At 38.3% G+C, this 16,202-nt stretch overlaps 1 protein-coding gene across 1 annotated transcript in view; it reads right to left on the bottom strand.

The window, feature by feature from the left end:
* The window catches only part of LOC307157622 (membrane-spanning 4-domains subfamily A member 5-like), a gene marked incomplete at both ends in the record, with an annotated part of 28,997 nt that extends 26,766 nt beyond the window's left edge, over nt 1–2,231 (bottom strand). Inside the window, 4 exons of the mRNA XM_079869549.1 lie at nt 1,020–1,154; nt 1,592–1,666; nt 1,759–1,869; nt 2,052–2,231. Coding sequence (XP_079725675.1) covers nt 1,020–1,154; nt 1,592–1,666; nt 1,759–1,869; nt 2,052–2,231 — 501 coding nt within the window. The remainder of the gene's footprint in view (nt 1–1,019; nt 1,155–1,591; nt 1,667–1,758; nt 1,870–2,051) is intronic.
* Between the last annotated feature and the right edge of the window lie 13,971 nt (nt 2,232–16,202).

Here is a 16,202-nt window from a genome sequence, read left to right as displayed (position 1 = left end):
AGTGGGGTCTTCTGCTGTTGTAGCCCATCCGCCTCAAGGTTGTGCGCGTTGTGGCTTCACAAATGCTTTGCTGCATACCTCGGTTGTAACGAGTGGTTATTTCAGTCAAAGTTGCTCTTCTATCAGCTTGAATCAGTCGGCCCATTCTCCTCTGACCTCTAGCATCAACAAGGCATTTTCGCCCACAGGACTGCCGCATACTGGATGTTTTTCCCTTTTCACACCATTCTTTGTAAACCCTAGAAATGGTTGTGCGTGAAAATCCCAGTAACTGAGCAGATTGTGAAATACTCAGACCGGCCCGTCTGGCACCAACAACCATGCCACGCTCAAAATTGCTTAAATCACCTTTCTTTCCCATTCTGACATTCAGTTTGGAGTTCAGGAGATTGTCTTGACCAGGACCACACCCCTAAATGCACTGAATCAACTGCCATGTGATTGGTTGATTAGATAATTGCATTAATGAGAAATTGAACAGGTGTTCCTAATAATCCTTTAGGTGAGTGTATGCTTCAGTTATTGTGTGTGAGAGAGATCTCAGGACTGGTGGGAGCATATTGGCTTTAAATATTGCCGCTAACAAGGAGCGGTCGGTGCGAAATTTTGTTGTGTACGACAATATGTTGTGTCAACGTTTGTCCACATTCCTCTCCTACGATGACACAATGGTTCGCCATCCGTCCCTTCGTAGATGTGCGTCGGGGTTTCTCTCGTCATTAAACCGTGGAGACGTTGCCTAATGCCTCAGAAAATCCGATCTGCCTGTTTACATGACAGTCGCATTAGCACATATCCGATTTATTTCCACATACTGTATGAATGAGGCCTGAAACCGATCTCGAAATATCCGAATGCATGCGTTTTTTCCTATTTACACTGTCATAGAACACATCGGATCTGTGTCACATATGAGCAAAAAATCAGAATTGGGTCACATTTTCACTGACAGTCTAAACGAGGCCATAGTGATCTTATTGCAATTACTAAATAAAAGTGACTAGAAAAGTTGTTCATACCTCTAACTCCTTTAAATCAGTACATTCATCATCAATGCATTCGAAATGTATTAAAATCAAATCGAATGAAAGGATAATAATGGAAATGCCAGCAGTTATAGCACTTAAGATGTTCATTCCAAGTGAACCTTTCACCTATAGACAGAAAACAAAAAAACAAGTTAATAAGTTAGAAAGCACTTTACTCAGTTTGTTAAAGCAGATCATGAAACAATATATATGGAGCACAATAAAAATAAATAATAAAGTTGCAATTATCGGGGTCCAAGAACAAATGACTCATGAAGAGAATACAATTATACAACGGCAATATCTCTCTTCAAATAATACAATTTTAGTCTGTGATGCAAAGCTGGATTTTCATCAGCCATTACTCCAGTCTTCAGTGTCACATGATCCTTCAGAAATCATTAATACCGTTCAAAAGTATGGGTCAGTAATTTCTTCTATATTATATTTTTTGCAAGAAAGTAATACTTTACTTTCATCCAGTTTTGGGCAGTTTGTTTAGTCTTACATTAAATAAAGTTTGGTGCTTGGACCCCTGAAAATAACAAGTGATGTGTGCATACCAAACACAAACTGGAGGAGGCTTTGCCATGGAGTTTATTTTCTGCAGCAATGCAGAGTGATCCTGTGATAATGTACTGAGAGGAGAGAGAAAGGATTCTTCTGTTAGAATATTTAGCCTGTGTTAGAAAAGACAGAACTGTACTTAAATTGTATATTGTTTGCTTACGATGAGAGATCCCCAATAAGGAATACCAATCAAAACAAAGATGGAATCTGCTTCGAATGTAGACACGATTCCCAACAGGAGAATCAGCAGGCCGATCATTATCTGGACAGTCTGAGGAAGACCAGAAAACAGGCACTTATTGCAGGGGAATAGTGACTCACAGTTATTAGCTGAGCAGGGTTGCCGGATCTGCACAACAGTTTGTTAATGTTTGTACTACTGTATTTTTGGATTTGTACCAGTACCTTTCCTCCTTCACACGTATAAAACTCAATTATTGAAAGATTTCTCACCCCGAGTGCTTTTGGTTTGCCTTTCAGGAAAGTCTGAAGTCCTTGAGGAGCTGAAGCTGTCTGTGGCACATAAACAGTCACTGGAGCCGTTGTCCCCGTTTCAGCTGGAGCCGTTTGTTCTGGGGCCTGAAACTGGATGATCAGTGGCGACGAGTTTGTGGGAATGACGGTACTAGACATTCTTCTTTCTGAATCTGAAATTGATCTGTACAAAATCAAGACATTTAAAAACATGTGAATAATAAGAATATAAAATAGATGTTCATAAATAATTTTACCAGTGTATTTATTAAAATATGATATGTTCATATTTATTAATACAAACTATATGTGGTCTTCATATTCTGGAAACACTTATGAACGCAGTTGTGTCACAGAATTATTGGTAACTAGAATAACTCTTCACAGATATTATATTACATACATCTCGTTTAAACTGATCTACAGCTGTCACCATCTCACATTTGCCAGTATATTTAAAACAATATCTTAGTAAAAACCTAACGTAATATTGAAAACATGTATATCATTTGAAAGCTTACAATCACAAATTTTTAAATAAATTGCAGATGAGCATTCATTTATCAATTTGCAACAAGAATTGTTCATTCTCATAAGGCATGTTCAGGCCTTTATTTTGAAATAGTGATGAACATGAAAAAACATGAAAGATTGTTATAAACCTCAAACCTAATTTTTTCATGCCAAGAGTTCAAAATATAACACCAATAAATTTTATGAGAAAAAGGTCTGAAAGTGTTTTAAATATAAAGAAAAATATGATGGATTGTCTATTTGTGATGCATTGGCGAGCTATAATGCACAAACGTGTTGTTTTATGCATTTATTCGAGGTTGAATTCAAATCAAATACTACCATACTACTTCTGAATAGGATGTCTATTTCATAAACTGTATGAAAATGATGTAAATATATGGTTCAGATCACTCAAACCGTATTACCATACTCAAACCTTATATGGTCAGTAATAGAGCTTGAATGTGATCTAGTGAAAAAGTGTGGAATAGTGTTGTCAAAAGTATCGACTTCGGTACCAAGTCGATACTGAAATTTTAAAAATGTGACGCTTTGAGCTAGCCTGGAAATCCAGACCTAAATCCGAAAGATTAATGGTCTGGCATCGAGTAATGAAATCGCTCATTACGATGGGCGGCACCAAGCATGCATTTGAAAATCTCACTGCACGCAATTGGATAACACTAAGACCAATCACAACAATACACGGGTTGACGTATCCAAAGCCCCATACGCTTAGCTACCAGCGGAGCTAAATGGTAGATTAGACTCTTGCCGTATCCGGTCAGCAAAACAGCAAAAACGTCCTTCTTGCCAAGGAACGGTTCCAGTGCCGTCTTCTGATCCTCTTTTAGATAAAAGCCAAGTCTAACTCGTTCATTGTAGCGGCCAAAGCCGTTTCAAACAACTGTGTTCATCCATAGCCATCCTGCAATGTTTACTAATTACTTTGACGTAGCAGCGCTGTCATCATTTGTTTAGCTCGTCTCTAGCCCGCCTATATCAGATACACCGATGTGATTGGTGCAGCTCGGCTACAAGGGCATATTTAATGAGCATCATTACTCGATGCCAGAGCAACTCCCTGAGCAAATTCAATTTGTCCTCTCGCGAGAACTCTGGATTTCCAGGGTAGCTTTGAGCGCTGTTGAATCGTATACACCTCAGATTGGCCATTGTGTTCACACGCTCATCAAATATGTCTGTGATTGGCTACAATGATCAGCGCCTTAAAAACATGTTGTAAATCTACATCAATGACACTCTTCATCGAGCGCTTATGCAGATACACACAGGAGTGTTTGAAAGCAGCCGTAGTCCTGGTACGTAGACTGGTAGCCGTAGACCAGTCCGCTGATAGACGGGTGCTTGTGTTTTTTAAAGCTCCCGCTTTCAAACGCTCCTGTGCGTTGATCATTGTAGCCAATCACAGACATATCCGATGAGCTCGTTAACACAATGGCCAATCAGAGGTGTTTACGATTCCACTCAACAGCGCTCAAAGCGTCACATTTTTTCAATTTCAGTGTTTTGACAACACTAATTTGGAACACAACTTGTTCAGATTTTCAGCTTTGATATTCTTGCAGTTTTAGAGTAAAACATGTTTGTAAAATATGTTTTAATTAAAATATAAATAATTAAATTTACATTTACATTTTAATACTTTTTTTCACTTTCAAAATTTTACATTCTACAATAATCTGCCAAATGTCTTCTTTAAAACAAGACCAACTATATGTCTATATTCCAAAGCATTCTTGAATTACAACCATTTAAGTTTAGATAGTGATTTTCATGTCTATGCACACAAAAAAAAAGGGTTAAATCACCAATATATTTTTACATTTCAAGGTTTTATATGTCAAACTTTGTATAAAGACGAGTCTCAACTATGTTATGAAAGATATAACAGAATGATTTGATATACCATTTTGCTTTATGTGGTATGTGTGTAAAATGGCCATCAGATTTTCCCATTATATGCCATGTATCTATACACTATCTAATTTGAATATTAATGTGTTTGTAATGAAAAAATAAGAGTGATAATGGGAGTAATAATTGCCAAGATTGTAATATATACTGTTTATTTCAAATATGTTTTTCCCCTATTCACTTATGTCTCCCAGAATGAGTAGTTTTTGATTTGAACCCCCCTAACATTACGAAATCTTAACAGCAATCACATCCACACGCGCGTCCGGAATTATTTTAATATTTTGGCGTGTTAAATGCATCCAGTTTTTGCACGCTCTTAATAATGTCTCCAGGAGATTCAATCGATAGAAAACGGAGTTGTGCTTTAGTGCAAATGAAATCTGCATCAGAAAATGTGTAGTCACGCAGAGACCCGCCCCATACATGTCCACAATAATGACTGCTGGAGACAGAACTTCTGAGAGGAATGCCATATACAGAGGAAATACTGGACACATCTTACAATATTTACAATCAAAGTCTAATTAAAAGCAGACTTTCTCGTCTCAGTGTGTTTAGTTTCGGTTTCGATTTGAATTCGGTGCATCACTAACTCAGTACTCTGTTAATAACGACCTGACAACGCAAACTGTACCTGAACGAGTACCTGGACGAGCTCAATCTTGTTGCAGTCTTGATCGAAGTTCTTGTGTGTTTTGTGTCGTCGTGGAAGAAGCCGATCTCGACCTTCACGCGCTGTTTTACACGACGATAGTAACTCAATTAGAGATGGGTGTGCCGTGCACTTGTGGAGGCAGAACTGCTGCTGTCACGGGGATAATTGATGAGTTTTCCTAATTAATGTTATATATTAGTTGTGTGTGTTATGGGTTTCAGGGATGTTTAGATAACTATAAAAGAGTTCACATGTTCACTTTTCTTGAAAATATTTAGCTATTAGAGCTATTTTTATGTTTGTTTTCATATTTTAATAATAAAACCCTTACAACCTATAGGGATCCCTGCAGGATTTATTTTATTTCTGCAGGTATCCTGCAGATTTTTTCACTTGTGTTGGATGTTCCTGCATGTTTCTGTTGTACTGATGGGATCATTCTAAAACCTGTAGGATTGTCCTGCACATACTACTGTGCAGAACAAGTGGAAAATCCTGCAGGACTGTTGTGCACCTCACGCAGAAACAAAATGTTATCTTGCAGGGGGGTTTTTTCTAGTAAATGAAAAATAAATAAATAAATAGAAACCTACAGGTTTTGGATTCAGGATAGGCTATATAATGTCTTGAGAATACAACTGAAAGTTGCTGTAGTTTTATTCATACAATTTATTTTATTAGATTTAAGTACATTTCATGGAACTATTTTTGATATATTATGCTCTGGCTGTTGACAGCAATAAAAAACAATGAGTCTTAACAAATAAATGAATAAAATTAAGAGTAAGAATAGACTATAGGCAATTATAAAAATTAACCATTACTCTAAATCATTTCAAAATCATACATTTATGCAAACATCCAAGACATTTCAACATTCAAGAGATATTGAAGATGTTAATATTAAGATGCAAATCCAGCTATTTATTCTCTGTCTTTGCTGATGTCAATACTTGTTTTCATAACATCAATGAAGGAATGACCCTCTCCTTGCGCATTACCTACATCTATATCAATGCTACAGACCCATGTTTGGTTTGAACTGCATGGTTGATTCTTTTAGATAAAGATTTTGCTCCTTTTGAATGAATTTGCTTGTAATTAACCACAGCCCAAGAATAAAAACTGAAAGCTTTATTTGCCATAAAACCTGACTCTTGAAGGAGATGAGACTCTCTTGGGGTTGGCTGTTGAACATGTGGGCATCCTAGAAACATCACGCTAGAACTACCAATGCACTTTGGGTGCTTCTCAATATCCCTCCTCGTCTCTTTGCTCCTCCGTCCTCCATCCTATGACCCGGAAACTGATCGAGCTCAGCCATCTTGAAGGACATCTCAATTATCTAAGTGCACCGCGAGGAGTCGAGGAACAAGGAGTGAGGGGCTTCCTGAGGAGTCATGAGCGAGGATACACAGGTGTATCCTTTGTGGAAGAGTTTTACCGACTAAACGTGACACACATGTAAATTCTCCCCCTTAACATCGGTCACAATCATTTTAATTTATACTTTACCTTTGCAGTTACCACACATCTCACATATTTCAACAGGGTATCTTGCTTTATTATTATTTATTATGAATTTCTTAAATAACCAAACTTCAACAACATAAGGGCAGATCCTTTGAGCACTGCTGATGACGCTGTGAAGTGACGCCGAGTGATCAAGTATTCCAATGTATAAAAAAGCTTTCATTTGATTCCTCCGTCCTCATTTTCTTTCCTTGCGTCCTTCCCTCGCGTCCTCCAGGGGGAGGAGCTGAGACGCGAGGAAAGGAAACGAGGACGCACAAATAAGAATTGAGAGGCACCCTTTGCCACAATCTTGGTGCCTCCCAACATTTTTTCAACAAAGCTTTTGCTTTGCTGTGTTTGTTCATCATTGAATACAGCAGCAGTGAGTCGTGGAACATGCTGGTAAAGGTTAAACATGTTAACAATTTGTTCTGCTACAGCTTGTGTGCCATGAAAGAGTTTCTGAAGGTGTCCATACTGGGACTCATATAAGAATTCACTGTGACTCCATAAAGGACCCCAATTTTGTACGTGTATGTGGACATTATAAGACACATGACACTTAGCATACAGACACTCAAAACGGCCCACAAATGCTGTTAAAAGGCCATCAGCTTTGTCAATGTTGTGGGGGGAAACTGAATCTTAAAGGAGAATGTATGTTGCCTGTACTAGAAGTAGTAAATGGTCAAGATATTTTCTGGGTAAAATGCCAAACAAACAGGGAAGGCTGTAAAATAAGAGAAAGTGTCTGTATTCCGAAGCTTTCCAATATTTACGCAAAGAAATTGAACGGGGTGGTCTTGTTATACTTGCAGGTGGTTTAATGGCAAGTAACCTTCTTTCAATTTGTTCGATTTCTCTTCCAATATACCAAGGCTCTGTATGGTTGTCACGAATTACCACTGGAGGCAAGCTGGTTGAGAACCCAAACGTAACTTTAATTACAAAAACAAGATCAAACTTAAAACAAAGGCTGGAAACTGGAACATCGACATGTAACATTCAATACTAGACCAAGACACAGGGCAAACATGAGGGCTTAATTACACAAGACTAACGACTAGACAAGGGACACCTGTGAACAATCAAACAATGACTGTTGTTTGTAATAATGTAATATGCCATGCATCATATGCAAATCCAGAAACCATGTTAAAAAACATCAGCAGCATTAGAGGAGATGGACCTTTTACACCATTTATGCATGTTCCAGAATCAACAGTTTGCTGTGCATCTTTAGTGTGTTTTTTGTGTGATCTCAGCTCTGGCTCCGTTGACTGCAAAGGATACACCCTTGTAAACCCATTACCCTTTTCTACAACTTCACCCTTTTGATAACACCAGTTACAACCATGCTCTCCATTAAATTGCTTGACATTCTGTACAGCACAACAAGCCACTGAATCACAAATGCAAAGCAAACTGTAAACATGGACTGCTGATTTTTCACCTTTCCACTGACAAGGTAACCCTTGGTTTTCAAGACCTCGCAATTCATTAACAAATGATTGCAGAAACGAGTTAATTTCTGGCTTTCTTAACACAAACCGCCAAGAATGACATGCTTTGCCCTCAGATTAGGGGGGAGCTCGTTGATTGTGACTTGAAGTTGCCAGATATGAAAAAGAGAAGATTTGAAAATTGGAACAACATTCCATGACAGTGAAATGTTCGCCAATTTTGGGTCATGTAGTGCATCAATAGATTTGTACATAGTGCCATCAAATATATGTCTTCAACATTTTGTGAGTTGCGCTTTGTCCTTGACAAAAATCTGTATCCTGAAATTGACCTCGTAATTGATCTGAAATAGATAACTTGATAAAGACAGAGCCAGATTTGATTAGGTTTTCCATGTCCCCTGGGGTACCATTGCATGAAGCACAATGGGTGGGGATTTCATTACCAAAGAAATATTGGCAGGATGAGCAAATATACTGAGCTTCAAAAGTGTCACAGTGAAAGGATTTCATGAACTTTTATAAGCTACCTGGAACGCCATTGGTTGAATCAGGACAGTGGAGATTGATAAGATCTAACAAGTCACTCTAAGCCACTTTGGATGTTGTATGCCTGAGGCTGTAGGCAAGAATACACAGTAGTGATTCTTCATTAGTGATTTTGGCATTTGGATATATTTTTTCCTCATTGGTACACCTCTCTTTCTTCTGTGCTTCCCTCACAAACTGCACTGTGGTTTCTGGCAGTCTAGTTCTCATAAGCTGTGCTAAAAACATCACCCTCGTCATCAGCAGAAAAGCTGTCCTGTCAGAAATTGTGCATTTATTGCACATTAAAACAAAATCTATATGTGAACACACGTATTTACAAATGTATGCATAAAATAGCATTGTTTAACTCCTTACCAGACAGACCCAATTTTGGCATGTGGGGCACACATGACATACCCCAAATAAAAAGGTTGCTGCTCATAAGTCATTCTGAATAGCCACATAACCAACATATATTTAGAAAGCCAACCCCTGAGAGTTTTACAGTTCAAGACTCAGAGTTAATCAGACTGTTATTAACCCTCTGAGGACCAAGGTGTTTTTGGGGCCCTTGAGATGTTCTGACATGCCTTGACATTTGTGCTTTTTTCAGTTATTTATAAACATGTTAATGGCAAAGGTGTAAATTCACTCTATATAGCACAAACAGGGCTACCATAATATGCGAGCAACATGTATGTAGATGTTTGTATTTTTAAGAGGATAATGTTTATGTGTGGTTATTGAAAAAAATAAAAATGAAAGTTGCTGAAATAAGACCACAAAACACATACTAAATATGTGTCCACAAGACTTTTGACTAATGGATGTTGTCGCTTCGAGTTCTGGCTTCAAAATTATGTGAAAATAGTCTTGCTTTATCGTTCACATAAAACAATACATTGATTTAAATTGTTTAAGACAGGTTTTGCTTGGAAAGCCAATATGCGAGGGGGGCGTGAAGGAGTAGTTTACACCTGAGAATACAATGTCCCACCCACTCTGCATAATGACTCTGCATAATGACTCTGCCTAATGAGCCATTCTTTCAGGTGTGACACTGACTGAGCCACAATGCAAGGACAAAAGATATATTTAGAAGAAGACTTATATTGACCATTTAAGATTTTGCTTACATCTATCTTGTAAATATGTTTTGCTATTTTATTAAAAAGCTTACAATTACAACAATAATTACAATTTAAACAATATTTCAAGTGTACTCTTTCTTTGTAAAAAAAAAAATATTATAGGCCTACATTTTATCATATGTATTCATTAGTTTGAATATAGCCAACATTGGAACATCTAACATCTTAGGTCTATGACTTTATTTTTGACAAAAATAGTATTATATATATATATATATATATATATATATATATATATATATATATATATATCCTATGAGCAGAAATTGCTAAACAAAAGCTTATTTGATGTGGCAGTATATTCTACAGTAAAAACTGTACCCAAATCTAGTCAACAAAATGTTGTCTTTCATATTTCACCTGACTGTAACGTTGTTTTTATGAAATATTAGGGCATATAAATGTTAATTTGCAGTTTAATACGTTGCTTATACAAATAGCCTACATTTTATTTCAACATATTTCAGTCGATTTTTACTCATCTCAGTATAGCAATACAGTTTGCTAAAACATCATCATTCATTCACACAGAAACGCAATTTAAATTTAAACTGTCTTTTTGCGAGCTGTGGTAAACAGCGTGCATCTCTGCGGCTGTCGTTCATTCATTCACACAGAAGCGCGATTCACTTGAGAAGGAAAAAAAAACGTACTAAAACTTACTACTAAAAAAAAACTTAGTATTCCTCAGCTCAGTCGGATCCTTGCTCCTCGAAATACCCGCACTTCTGAGGTAGATTTCCCATTATTATTATTCCTCACAGCGCTGCGAGATGGTGTAAACAAGTAGGCTACAATGATATGATTAAACTTGTGTTTTCTCGAGCTGATATGGGGGGCATTCACAGGTTTGCAGGATTGCCTCAGCCATTTGCGTTTGACTAGCACGCGCTCTCCGTGGGCGGAGTCACATTAAAATGAATTAGATGAGATGAGAACGACTGACATCTCGCTCTTTTCTTACAGATTACATGAACTGAGAATATTTGTTTTTTATATAAATTACTTCATTTAAAAGAAGAGAATTCAAACTTCATGCCTGTGTGTCTGTATGTCTGTTTGACTGAGTATTCGCTGAGTTATTGTTCATTTTCGGACGCGTTTCAGAATGGACTACACTGACAGAGAGAAAGCAGAACTCACATCATGTTTATTTTTCTTTATTTGGCAAAAAGCACAACACTTTGTTTTTATTGTGAGTATACACAAAAATAATACACATTTAACAGAATCGATTGATGTATGAAACTTGTTTGTAATATCAAAGTCAACAGAGCAAAATGAATCTCGTTTGAACTGATAAAAAAAAAAGCGAGCTTATCGCGCCGGCGCGATTGCCAACCTCAGGGGGTTAAACTTATTATTATTCTTCCCTTTTCTTCTTCCCAAAAATTTCTGCCTTTAACTCCTCCTAGAGCAGGGGTGTCAAACTCAGTTCCTGGAGGGCCACAACCCTGCAGAGTTTAGCTCCAACCCTAATTAAACACACCTGATCCAGCTAATCAAGGTCTTTAGGATTACTAGAAACTTCCAGGCAGGTGTTTTTGGAGCTGGTTGGAGCTAAACTCTGCAGGACAGTGGCCCTCCAGGAACTGAGTTTGACACCCCTGTCCTAGAGCTTTAACTCTACATACTCCAAACTCGGCTCAGACACTCAAACTGTTCTGATTTGGTGTGCTATATCTTTTCTAACTGATCAGACTTACGGTTTCCCACTGAAAATTTCCCATTCAAAATCCCATTGACTTTCATTGCGGAATGTTCAAAATGAGCCAGAACTGTTCAAACTTCAACTGACAAAATTTAAGTTTTGACAGTTGGAGAGGCTCTTTAGACTCCATTAAACTGCCATTCTATCTACTATTTCTAACTCGCCCCCTCAACGGGACTCTCCCGCCCCCTCAGATCACCATGTATGTAAACGGGATTTTACTGATAAAATATGCTATTTAAAAATCACATTTGCCAATTACATTTTCACATTTTCTTATTTTTGTGAATATTAAGCTAAATTAATAATATTTTAGTTAAGGACAGTCTGTTAGGCAAAGTCGAATTTGATTGGTCGTTTGATTTTGCGTGCTCGCTCACCCTAACATTACGTTAAATTTCTCATACGGGAAAGTTCACACGACGGCTACGGACTGTAGAACAGATATTCAATTTATTTTAAGGTTGCATTTTGCATCATATTGTTGGTTTCACAATGGACATTCAAAAATGGATTATAAAGAAAGAACCCACAACACCTGCTGCTACTACTTCTGGCTCATCTGAGCTCCAAATAAGCAGTGTGGACTCTGACGATGCAGCCCCGCTAATGGCACTGCCAGTCACTCAGCCCGCCAAATGCAAGGACGCCGTCATCGTATAGTGTACCAGAGGACCTCGGTAAAGACAAGCCAGTCCAGGTTTGTTTAAAGCAGTTTCCAAAGAAACAACAACATTAAAACGACTGTAAACGGTCTTTTCTGCAAATTGGTACAATGATAGGGAATGGCTAGAATATTCAGAACAAGCAGATTCGGCATTTTGTTTTCCCTGTCGGAAATTTGGGTGACTCTGTGTTTACAAGTACTGCTTTTTGCAACTGGAAGCATGCGACAGATAAAGCGAAAAGATTTTACAGACATGCTAACTGTAAAGAGCATCTGGCTTGCATGGCTATTTGGAAAGAGCAGCAATTGCGATGTTCCACAGGAAAAGAGATTTCAACCCTAGTTAATTCAGATCAGCTTTCTCAAAACTGCCTTTATGTGTCTTCAATAATTGACATTATTGAATTCCTGGTATCAACTGCCTTTGAGGGGTACCATTGATTCAGTTGATGACAGAGGTGACGCGGCAAGTGGACTGTTCCTGTCTCTATTTGATTACACACTGAGAAAAAACAAAGAGCTAGCGCATTCCTTCAGTACAATTCCAAAAAATGCTACGTACACATCAAACGATGTTCAAAAAAGATTTAATTGAACTGATGAGTACAATCGTGACAGAGAACATTGTTAAAGATGTTGGGGAGTCATGGTTTACAATTAAAGTGGATGGAACCAAGGGCCCGACGGGCAATGAGAATGTCGCTGTTGTTCTTCGATATGTTGACCAGAACTGCACAGTGAAAGAGAGGCTGTTGTCAGTCTTGACCACAGATAAGTGCGATGCCCTGTCACTCACAAACATCGTACTTGAGGAGCTGTCAAATGTTGGTCTCGATACAAATAAAATATTAAGTCATTGTTATGAAGGGGCCAGCGTTATGTCTGGAAGAGAAGGAGGCATGCAGAAACATATTCAAAACTAATTAAACAGAGAAGTGCCCTACATTCATTGTTTTAATCATCAATTACATTTGGTTATAGTGCATGCAGTTTCATCCGAGAGCGCTGTTGAAGATTTTTTTGCCATTTGCAGTGCACTGTACAAATTTCTGAGAAAGCCCACTGTAGCTGCACAGTATAAGGGAGAGAAGCTTAAAAGGCTGCTGGATCAACGATGGACTGGACACCTTGAGACGGTGTCCGTGGTGCTGAAATCGCACGACACCCTTGTGGATTTTCTGAATGGAATCGCAACCACAAGAAAAGGTGCTGACATAAAAGTTGAAGCTGTTGGACTTCACAAGGCCATCACAGAACCGACATTTAAATTTCTTGCCTATGTGATGTACAAAGTTTTGTGCCTGATGGATCCACCGAATAGGATGCTGCAAGCTGAACAAACAGATCTAATGATGGCAATTTGGCTCATTGGCAGAGCTTCTTCTTGCATTGAAAGTCTACGATCAGATGCAGATGCAGAGAGACACAAGAAAAATAGCAAATTTGCGTATTCATGTTGATATCAGATTCTGCAAAGCAGGGCTATGCTCATAGAGCACATGGCAACAAAACAAGGTGAGGCACTAGCACTGATTGACAAGATTGGGGTTATTTGCTGTGTCTAATCTTTCGGAGTCTATTGTCCCATTGGAGTAAGGAGGAGGGAGGGATAGGGATAATAATCAGTCAGTCCAGTACCTGAGCCCTCACACATGTAGTGTCTGATCCCTGCTTCTCGGCTCTGATGATGATGATAAGTAAGAGGACAGGGAGTAGTAGTACCTGAGCCCCGACACGTATCAGTCTGTTAATATGTTTTCAACAAGTGTAATACTTTTATCCACTGGTCCAATTGTACTGGCTTTATGTATTATATGTAATGAAATGGATTCTAATCTGTTATTGCACACCATGTTCTTGTTATTATAACAATTGTTGAAAAATCTAATCTTGTAAATAAAACACCATGTATAATTCTGTCTTCTCAATGGCATTTAATCTTTTCATTTAAATTATACAACAGCCAGAACTCGCAAAGACCACACTCATAACAATAGTCAAAATGTAATCTTGTCTCATACAACAGTACTGATATAACAGCAATATCACACAGCCCACTTTCAAGAGTGCCTGGATCCTTTCATTACATTACACATGTGAGTTTGTAACTTGCTGTCCCAGTATTTCTGGAAGTATACCGTTTCTAAAAAAGCACTCAACTTTAGGGATAATATCATCCCAAAGTTCAAGATCGGGCAAAATCCTTTCAACAAAAATGTCATTGTGGTTCCACACAACAAAATCACAGTACTCAGCGTCTACAATGTGAAGCTGTCCCTGAACTTGGTAGTAGTAGTCATGAGTCCGGTCCAGCATGACATTATCCCCATCATTGATGAGGCAGAAGCCCTTTTCCCCAGCACACAAGCGCAGATTGGCTTCATCTTGGTGAGAGTGTGGACACTAAAAATCACAGAGAGAAGGACACGTGAACAATAGATTAACAAATATATTTTCTGCCTTTTTGCTCAGTTTAGGACTTGAGACACTATAAAAACTCACTCGTAACCTTAACCCCAGGATGCTGATATACACTAAACTCTGAGCTCTTAGACTCATGTAAACTTATAAACTACTTTAAATTTCTTAAGTTTAAAGCTCCCAGCTCCCAAGCAACTCCATAGCAACCAAACTTGAGTACCCTAGCAACCTTTTGCAAGACCTATATCTCTGCATCAGAACATAATTTAGAGATGAGGGTTGACTCTTTTGACTCATGCTGGCAAACAGCACTTCCAACATGCTACACATGCTAGCAGTGAATAGCTACTTGCTAATAGCGATAGTTAAGTGTTAAATCATGCCAAGAACATGCTAAGAAATCTATAAAAACGCCATAGTAACCACCTGTGACAACTACCAACCACCTAGTAACACCATAGAAACCACCCTAGCAACCCCCTATAAACGCCCTAGCAACCGTCGCCTGGACCCGATGACAACGCAGTGCTGAAGTGCCAACTAGTCTCTCCCCTGTGAAGGATCCCTTTACCACTCTACAGATAAAGCGTTGTCGGGATAATTTCGGTTTCACGTATCTATCCCGAAGTGATACAATTCTGTATAAAAATTAAGGCCAGACAAGTAGTTTAAGGCTTGGTTTGTAGGGAATTACAAACCTGCGCACATATATTCAAATGCGCATAACTATAGAATTCATTCTTGATGCGCACGTGAACGCCATCAGCGTTTCTCACAGGTTTGCGTTTAAAGTCTGTGTAGAGAGAACGGTGTCATCTTAGTGGTCTCTAATTTAATAACTAATGATCGTTGCGATGGAAGTGAATCAATCAAAAATAACTTTAGCTGGAAAATATCTTTATTCAAGAACCGCTATAAAGCCAAAACAATCTCTGTTACCTTAATAAGGTAGGCCTATAAATTTGGTGCTTCAATATCACTCACATTAAGCGTCTTAAATGGGGAAGAACGCTTGATTACGCTGCCGTTGTCTGTTTTAGCAGAATACTGCCATCTAGTGGTAGCAGGTTTTCTCAGACAGCTGTGTGTGGATCGTGCAAGGTGAAACCGGCGAAATTAAAGTCTCAAAATCCAAATGAATCAAATAGGATCGACTCAGAAATGAGTCAATGAATGCACGTGTGTCACCTCATCCACAAATGCACATCTTGTTGCATGCACAAATTCTGGCCTACATTAATACAAAATCGAGGTTTTGTATTAACAACTATGTCTCTATTTATACAAAATGCTGCACATTCATGTGATTTTGGATTTTGCACACACAAGTTGTATTGTATTATTTTAAATGTAGTGACGCACATTTGTGAATTTGTCAAATACTGTAGATGGGTAGTTGTGCACTGTTACGTCCCAGGACGTAATGTGTTATTTCTTTTATTATTTATTTGATTTTGTGATGTGATTTTGTTATTGTGCAGTTCGTTGTCTCTCTCTCTCCCTCCCTCTCCTTCTGTGCAGGCTTGATTGGGTTCAGCTGCGGCAGATCACGTTGATGA

Source organism: Squalius cephalus, assembly GCF_949319135.1.
Source record: "Squalius cephalus genome assembly, chromosome: 4".
NCBI classification, from domain to species: Eukaryota; Metazoa; Chordata; class Actinopteri; order Cypriniformes; family Leuciscidae; genus Squalius; species Squalius cephalus.
The sequence above is the reverse complement of the archived record's forward strand: the minus strand, read 5'-3'. Positions and strand labels throughout refer to the sequence as shown.